Here is a 9,287-nt window from a genome sequence, read left to right on the forward strand (position 1 = left end):
ACGGGGGTCTCCTCCAGGGAAACATGACTGATGTGTGCCTGAACGAGCTCTTACAGGAAATTAACTGGAAATCAAACGAGTGATAAAGTCCACGTGGGGAAGAGATCGAAGCAGGGCCAACACCACCGGACATTAACCCAGGAGACCGCCATCCGAGTCCGTGTGAAACCAGAAGTATGCATCACATGACTTCTAATAAATAATAAATAACAATCAACAAACTTTATTAGATCTGCAGATCTCAACATGGACTCAATAAAACCAGCAGCTTCATGGTTGTTTTCTCAACAGTCTCCAGTTTATTGAGAGGAGGAGGGGGCGGAGCCACAGTGTGAATGAGGGGGCGGGGCCACAGTGTGAATGAGGGGGCGGAGCCACAGTGTGCAGGTGTCAGGTGGTCATTCAGCTTTGGTTCTCCTAACAGCTCCAGGTAACCGGTCCTGCAGCCTGACGACACATACACACACACACAGTACTGATACGGACTATAAATACACGCAGATGGTACTGATACTGAGTATAAGTACACACAGATGGTACCGATACAGAGTATAAATACACAGATGATGTACTGAGTGAAATATGTGAACTCACTTCTGCAGTTTCTCCTCCGCTCTGGACCGAACCAACTCAATGAACTGATCAATCTGCATCTACACACACACACACACACACACACACACACACACACACACACACACACACACACACACACACATTTAAAGAACCAAGTAGAAACATTTAGAGATAATATTAATATTATTTTCATTTGTGACCAGCAATTATATATATATATATACACACAATTGGTAGGACCCTTTAATGATTATCTCTTTGGTTAGAAATAGATGATTCTTCGCCAGTACCTTTCTCTGCTGGTAGATCAGCGGTGTGGAGAAGACGACCACGTCAGCTGGAAGAACAAGAAGTCAGTTAGTTTCTATGGATTCAAATGAACGAGCCGTTCGGAAGAACTCTCACCAAGGATCAGGATGCTGACGCCATTAAATATGGCACCGATGTACGTCATAATCCACATCACAGCAGCCAGCTGAAACATGGAGAGAAAAGAGCTGAAACGTGGAGAGAAAAGAGCTGAAACATGGAGAGAAAAGAGCTGAAACATGGAGAGAAAAGAGCTGAAACACGGAGAGAAAAGAGCTGAAACACGGAGAGAGAAAAGAGCTGAAACATGGAGAGAAAAGAGCTGAAACATGGAGAGAAAAGAGCTGAAACACGGAGAGAGAAAAGAGCTGAAACATGGAGAGAAAAGAGCTGAAACATGGAGAGAAAAGAGCTGAAACATGGAGACAGAAAAGAGCTGAAACACGGAGAGAGAAAAGAGCTGAAACATGGAAAGAAAAGAGCTGAAACATGGAGAGAAAAGAGCTGAAACGTGGAGACAGAAAAGAGCTGAAACGTGGAGACAGAAAAGAGCTGAAACACGGAGAGAGAAAAGAGCTGAAACATGGAGAGAAAAGAGCTGAAACATGGAGAGAAAAGAGCTGAAACATGGAGAGAAAAGAGCTGAAACACGGAGAGAAAAGAGCTGAAACATGGAGAGAAAAGAGCTGAAACGTGGAGACAGAAAAGAGCTGAAACGTGGAGACAGAAAAGAGCTGAAACACGGAGAGAGAAAAGAGCTGAAACATGGAGAGAAAAGAGCTGAAACATGGAGAGAAAAGAGCTGAAACGTGGAGACAGAAAAGAGCTGAAACGTGGAGACAGAAAAGAGCTGAAACACGGAGAGAGAAAAGAGCTGAAACACGGAGAGAAAAGAGCTGAAACACGGAGAGAGAAAAGAGCTGAAACATGGAGAGAAAAGAGCTGAAACATGGAGAGAAAAGAGCTGAAACACGGAGAGAGAAAAGAGCTGAAACATGGAGAGAAAAGAGCTGAAACATGGAGAGAAAAGAGCTGAAACACGGAGAGAGAAAAGAGCTGAAACATGGAGAGAAAAGAGCTGAAACATGGAGAGAAAAGAGCTGAAACATGGAGAGAGAAAAGAGCTGAAACATGGAGAGAAAAGAGCTGAAACACGGAGAGAGAAAAGAGCTGAAACATGGAGAGAAAAGAGCTGAAACATGGAGAGAAAAGAGCTGAAACACGGAGAGAGAAAAGAGCTGAAACATGCAGAGAAAAGAGCTGAAACATGGAGAGAAAAGAGCTGAAACATGGAGACAGAAAAGAGCTGAAACGTGGAGACAGAAAAGAGCTGAAACACGGAGAGAGAAAAGAGCTGAAACATGGAGAGAAAAGAGCTGAAACATGGAGAGAAAAGAGCTGAAACACGGAGAGAGAAAAGAGCTGAAACATGGAGAGAGAAAAGAGCTGAAACATGGAGAGAGAAAAGAGCTGAAACATGGAGAGAAAAGAGCTGAAACATGGAGAGAAAAGAGCTGAAACATGGAGAGAGAAAAGAGCTGAAACATGGAGAGAAAAGAGCTGAAACATGGAGAGAAAAGAGCTGAAACATGGAGAGAGAAAATAGCTGAAACATGGAGAGAAAAGAGCTGAAACATGGACAGAAAAGAGCTGAAACATGGAGAGAGAAAATAGCTGAAACATGGAGAGAAAAGAGCTGAAACATGGAGAGAGAAAAGAGCTGAAACATGGACAGAAAAGAGCTGAAACATGGAGAGAGAAAAGAGCTGAAACATGGAGAGAAAAGAGCTGAAACATGGAGAGAAAAGAGCTGAAACGTGGAGACAGAAAAGAGCTGAAACGTGGAGACAGAAAAGAGCTGAAACACGGAGAGAGAAAAGAGCTGAAACATGGAGAGAAAAGAGCTGAAACATGGAGAGAAAAGAGCTGAAACGTGGAGACAGAAAAGAGCTGAAACGTGGAGACAGAAAAGAGCTGAAACACGGAGAGAGAAAAGAGCTGAAACACGGAGAGAGAAAAGAGCTGAAACATGGAGAGAAAAGAGCTGAAACATGGAGAGAAAAGAGCTGAAACACGGAGAGAAAAGAGCTGAAACATGGAGAGAAAAGAGCTGAAACGTGGAGACAGAAAAGAGCTGAAACGTGGAGACAGAAAAGAGCTGAAACACGGAGAGAGAAAAGAGCTGAAACATGGAGAGAAAAGAGCTGAAACATGGAGAGAAAAGAGCTGAAACGTGGAGACAGAAAAGAGCTGAAACGTGGAGACAGAAAAGAGCTGAAACACGGAGAGAGAAAAGAGCTGAAACACGGAGAGAAAAGAGCTGAAACACGGAGAGAGAAAAGAGCTGAAACATGGAGAGAAAAGAGCTGAAACATGGAGAGAAAAGAGCTGAAACACGGAGAGAGAAAAGAGCTGAAACATGGAGAGAAAAGAGCTGAAACATGGAGAGAAAAGAGCTGAAACACGGAGAGAGAAAAGAGCTGAAACATGGAGAGAAAAGAGCTGAAACATGGAGAGAAAAGAGCTGAAACATGGAGAGAGAAAAGAGCTGAAACATGGAGAGAAAAGAGCTGAAACACGGAGAGAGAAAAGAGCTGAAACATGGAGAGAAAAGAGCTGAAACATGGAGAGAAAAGAGCTGAAACACGGAGAGAGAAAAGAGCTGAAACATGCAGAGAAAAGAGCTGAAACATGGAGAGAAAAGAGCTGAAACATGGAGACAGAAAAGAGCTGAAACGTGGAGACAGAAAAGAGCTGAAACACGGAGAGAGAAAAGAGCTGAAACATGGAGAGAAAAGAGCTGAAACATGGAGAGAAAAGAGCTGAAACACGGAGAGAGAAAAGAGCTGAAACATGGAGAGAGAAAAGAGCTGAAACATGGAGAGAGAAAAGAGCTGAAACATGGAGAGAAAAGAGCTGAAACATGGAGAGAAAAGAGCTGAAACATGGAGAGAGAAAAGAGCTGAAACATGGAGAGAAAAGAGCTGAAACATGGAGAGAAAAGAGCTGAAACATGGAGAGAGAAAATAGCTGAAACATGGAGAGAAAAGAGCTGAAACATGGACAGAAAAGAGCTGAAACATGGAGAGAGAAAATAGCTGAAACATGGAGAGAAAAGAGCTGAAACATGGAGAGAGAAAAGAGCTGAAACATGGACAGAAAAGAGCTGAAACATGGAGAGAGAAAAGAGCTGAAACATGGAGAGAAAAGAGCTGAAACATGGACAGAAAAGAGCTGAAACATGGAGAGAAAAGAGCTGAAACATGGAGAGAGAAAAGAGCTGAAACATGGAGAGAAAAGAGCTGAAACATGGAGAGAGAAAAGAGCTGAAACATGGAGAGAAAAGAGCTGAAACATGTAGGAACTGCAGTAGATGAATACAAGCTAGTGTTAGCCACCTTGCTAAAGTTTTCTGTGTAATTCTGACCTTCAGGGAATCGACCAGGTTTTCCACCAGCAGAAGCCTCCTGGTCTGACTGCTGAACCAGTTCAGATGGAGCAGGGTCTGATCCGTCAGTAGGCGGGCCGACTCCGAGGACACTGAGATGTCCCTGTCCAGCAGAGACCTGATGGACAGGGACAGTACATGAAGCTGGAGGACAAATGACACTGGTATCTCGGTATAAACAACGGTGCCGTTACCTGAATGGATGACCTTCATCTGACTTCTGCACGGCCTGGATGACCGACTTATAAACCCTACAGACAGGAAGCACAACCTTCATTCAACTGTTAGAAACTTCAACTTCCTCTGTTGGTCACCGTCATGGAAACCAACAGCTGGCCTGATGAAGTGGAGGAGCAGCCTCACCTGAAGGTTATGGTGACACAGAGGCAGGCCAGCAGCAGGTAAGACACCACGCTGATGACGGAGAGCGTTGCCACGGAGACGAGAACCAGCAGCGACAGGCCAAAAGCCAACGCCGACTTCTTCGGATCTTTCCATCGGACCAGTTGTAAGGCTGAAGGGAGACAACTCAGTTACAGCAGAATACAACGTTGAGATGTATTAGAATATAGGAATAATACACAATATATATAAATTATATGATTACATTATATATATAATATCTCTTTCAACTGTTACGTGTAAAAGACATCAGACACTAAAGTTATTATACCAATAAATAGATTTCATAATTCAAATCCTCCAGCATCTGTTCCGTGGTCCTATAATAATAATAATAATAATAATTATAATAATAACAGGTCTATAACAGAGTATAAGCCGGGTCAACCAGCACAGATCAGAAGTCATGTGGATATAATTAGCTGGGAGGAAGGACACGTGTTCAACACGGAGGGGTGGAAAGTGTTAACGGTCAGTAAGCAGCTTGTCTGGATCAGAACAATAATAATAATAATAATGAGTCAGCTGAGCAGATCAGCAGAACAATAGAATGTTTAACAGAAGCTTTAACAAGAGATCAGGTTACCACCACTGAACACTCGTTCCAACGAAACATCAGTTTCTACATTTAATTATTCATTTTTATATTTCATTATCCATTTATCAGATTAAGTTTTTAATGTTAATTCCATCAACTTAATGTGTAAATATTGTCTGGTTAGTTAAACACCATTAGGATAACTGATGTAAATAAAGACCTGACAACCAATCAGCAGTTTTCTTAAAGAATACAGGTAAACATGTTGAAGTCTTACCCGAGAGTGTGAGGTCTGCCAGTGAGGAAGAGGAGGAGTTGTTGGAGGAGAAGGAGGATGATGAAGAGTCTGCCATTTTCTCCTTCTTCTTCTTCTGTGTCCAGAGCAGAACTTTGTCTGCAGGTTCACACTCCTAACTTCAGCCTGGAAAGGCTTCTGACGTCATTGCATGGGGCGGGACTTACACATAGTGGGCGTGGTTACAGATCAGCTGTTACAACTGTTACAACACTAAACCTCCTTTGAACTGATTCAGATTTGAATTCTTCCTGAAACAAACCGATATATGAAAATGTTCCTGTATTAATATTTAATATCAAGTCCAACATGAGACCAAACGAGTTAAAAACAATAAATCCATCCATCCATCCATCGTCTACCGCTTATCCTGTATTCAGGGTCACGGGCGGGCTGGAGCCGATCCCAGCTGTCATTGGGCGAAGGCAGGGTTCACCTGGACAGGTAACCAGTCTATCACAGGGAGACATGTAGAGACAGACAGGTAACCGGTCTATCACAGGGCCAACATGTAGAGACAGACAGGTAACCAGTCTATCACAGGGAGACATGTAGAGACAGACAGGTAACCAGTCTATCACAGGGCTGACATGTAGAGACAGACAGGTAACCAGTCTATCACAGGGCCGACATGTAGAGACAGACAGGTAACCAGTCTATCACAGGGAGACATGTAGAGACAGACGGGTAACCAGTCTATCACAGGGAGACATGTAGAGACAGACGGGTAACCAGTCTATCACAGGGAGACATGTAGAGACAGACGGGTAACCAGTCTATCACAGGGAAACATGTAGAGACAGACGGGTAACCAGTCTATCACAGGGAGACATGTAGAGACAGACGGGTAACCAGTCTATCACAGGGAGACATGTAGAGACAGACAGGTAACCAGTCTATCACAGGGAGACATGTAGAGACAGACGGGTAACCAGTCTATCACAGGGAGACATGTAGAGACAGACAGGTAACCAGTCTATCACAGGGAGACATGTAGAGACAGACAGGTAACCAGTCTATCACAGGGAGACATGTAGAGACAGACAGGTAACCAGTCAATCACAGGGAGACATGTAGAGACAGACGGGTAACCAGTCAATCACAGGGAGACATGTAGAGACAGACGGGTAACCGGTCTATCACAGGGAGACATGTAGAGACAGACAGGTAACCAGTCTATCACAGGGAGACATGTAGAGACAGACAGGTAACCAGTCAATCACAGGGAGACATGTAGAGACAGACGGGTAACCAGTCAATCACAGGGAGACATGTAGAGACAGACGGGTAACCAGTCTATCACAGGGCTGACATGTAGAGACAGACAGGTAACCAGTCTATCACAGGGCTGACATGTAGAGACAGACAGGTAACCAGTCTATCACAGGGCCGACATGTAGAGACAGACAGGTAACCAGTCTATCACAGGGAGACATGTAGAGACAGACGGGTAACCAGTCTATCACAGGGAGACATGTAGAGACAGACGGGTAACCAGTCTATCACAGGGAGACATGTAGAGACAGACGGGTAACCAGTCTATCACAGGGAAACATGTAGAGACAGACGGGTAACCAGTCTATCACAGGGAGACATGTAGAGACAGACGGGTAACCAGTCTATCACAGGGAGACATGTAGAGACAGACGGGTAACCAGTCTATCACAGGGAGACATGTAGAGACAGACAGGTAACCAGTCTATCACAGGGAGACATGTAGAGACAGACAGGTAACCAGTCTATCACAGGGAGACATGTAGAGACAGACAGGTAACCAGTCTATCACAGGGAGACATGTAGAGACAGACAGGTAACCAGTCAATCACAGGGAGACATGTAGAGACAGACGGGTAACCAGTCAATCACAGGGAGACATGTAGAGACAGACAGGTAACCGGTCTATCACAGGGAGACATGTAGAGACAGACAGGTAACCGGTCTATCACAGGGAGACATGTAGAGACAGACAGGTAACCAGTCAATCACAGGGAGACATGTAGAGACAGACGGGTAACCAGTCAATCACAGGGAGACATGTAGAGACAGACAGGTAACCGGTCTATCACAGGGAGACATGTAGAGACAGACAGGTAACCAGTCTATCACAGGGAGACATGTAGAGACAGACAGGTAACCAGTCTATCACAGGGAGACATGTAGAGACAGACAGGTAACCAGTCTATCACAGGGCTGACATGTAGAGACAGACAGGTAACCAGTCTATCACAGGGAGACATGTAGAGACAGACAGGTAACCAGTCTATCACAGGGAGACATGTAGAGACAGACAGGTAACCAGTCTATCACAGGCTGACATGTAGAGACAGACAGGTAACCAGTCTATCACAGGGAGACAAGTAGAGACAGACAGGTAACCAGTCTATCACAGGGAGACATGTAGAGACAGACAGGTAACCAGTCTATCACAGGGAGACATGTAGAGACAGACAGGTAACCAGTCTATCACAGGGCTGACATGTAGAGACAGACAGGTAACCAGTCTATCACAGGGAGACATGTAGAGACAGACAGGTAACCAGTCTATCACAGGGAGACATGTAGAGACAGACAGGTAACCAGTCTATCACAGGCTGACATGTAGAGACAGACAGGTAACCAGTCTATCACAGGGAGACAAGTAGAGACAGACAGGTAACCAGTCTATCACAGGGAGACATGTAGAGACAGACAGGTAACCAGTCTATCACAGGGAGACATGTAGAGACAGACAGGTAACCAGTCTATCACAGGGAGACATGTAGAGACAGACAGGTAACCAGTCTATCACAGGGAGACATGTAGAGACAGACAGGTAACCAGTCTATCACAGGGAGACATGTAGAGACAGACAGGTAACCAGTCTATCACAGGCTGACATGTAGAGACAGACAGGTAACCAGTCTATCACAGGGAGACATGTAGAGACAGACAGGTAACCAGTCTATCACAGGCTGACATGTAGAGACAGACAGGTAACCAGTCTATCACAGGGAGACAAGTAGAGACAGACAGGTAACCAGTCTATCACAGGGAGACATGTAGAGACAGACAGGTAACCAGTCTATCACAGGGAGACATGTAGAGACAGACAACCATTCACACCTACGGGACATTTAGAGTCCCCAATGAACCTATCCCCATCCTGCATGTCTTTGGACTGTGGGAGGAAGCCGGAGAACCAGGAGAGAACCCACGCTTACACGGGGAGAACATGCAAACTCCACACAGAAGGAACCCGGGGCCGACTCGGGAATCGAACCCAGGACCCTCTTGCTGTGAGGCGAGAGTGCTACCCACTACACCACCGTGCAGCCACAAAACAATAAATGTACATTAAAAAAAAAATATATATATATATATATATATATAAAATATTATATTATATATATATTTATAATAATTTATTTAACAAAAATGGGGGTTCTGGTCTGGCTCTGGGTACTGGTCTGGTTCTCAGCCCGCCCTCATGAGTTCAGATCAGCCTCAGCAGAAAACTGGACATCAACCAGCATTAAACAGACACTCATGGACCCCACAGGAGAGTACCCCTGGGTCTGATCAGAGACCAGGTCCATGAGAAGACATAAGGACAAAGATCCAAGTCAGTGTTTACTGATTTTGGGTGAAATCAGGTCCAACCACAGCTGGACTCCATTGTGGGTCCGGGAGAACCCGCATGGGTCCTTCATTGTTCGAGGATCCGGGGAAACCCCGAACAA

At 44.8% G+C, this 9,287-nt stretch overlaps 2 protein-coding genes across 2 annotated transcripts in view; one reads left to right on the plus strand and one right to left on the minus strand.

Annotated features, from left to right (window-relative positions):
- Positions 1-9,287, plus strand: part of tmprss6 (transmembrane serine protease 6) — a 261,509-nt gene that overhangs the window by 166,806 nt on the left and 85,416 nt on the right. The gene's annotated exons all lie outside the window — the stretch shown is intronic.
- Positions 338-5,668, minus strand: LOC311010714 (reticulon-3-like). Its single transcript, XM_084005303.1, has 8 exons — positions 5,551-5,668; positions 4,697-4,847; positions 4,528-4,584; positions 4,313-4,451; positions 982-1,051; positions 867-913; positions 595-653; positions 338-447 (listed from the first exon to the last, which is right to left on the minus strand). Exons 1-8 carry the CDS (start codon positions 5,624-5,626, stop codon positions 399-401), a joined length of 648 nt encoding a protein of 215 aa, XP_083861429.1. The 5' UTR covers positions 5,627-5,668; the 3' UTR covers positions 338-398.

The sequence above is a fragment of the Eutrigla gurnardus genome, assembly GCF_963514095.1.
Source record: "Eutrigla gurnardus genome assembly, chromosome: 3".
In the NCBI taxonomy this organism is placed as follows: Eukaryota; Metazoa; Chordata; class Actinopteri; order Perciformes; family Triglidae; genus Eutrigla; species Eutrigla gurnardus.

Bases quoted from the DNA above. Each gene is read 5' to 3' on its own strand.
- LOC311010714 (XM_084005303.1), bottom strand. From the start codon at position 5,626: ATGGCAGACTCTTCATCATCCTCCTTCTCCTCCAACAACTCCTCCTCT. The intron at 4,848-5,550 runs GTAAGACTTCAA...GTCTCCCTTCAG, and splicing joins GGCAGACCTCACACTCTCGG to CCTTACAACTGGTCCGATGG. The intron at 654-866 runs GTACTGGCGAAG...GTGTGTGTGTAG, and splicing joins TGATCTACCAGCAGAGAAAG to ATGCAGATTGATCAGTTCAT.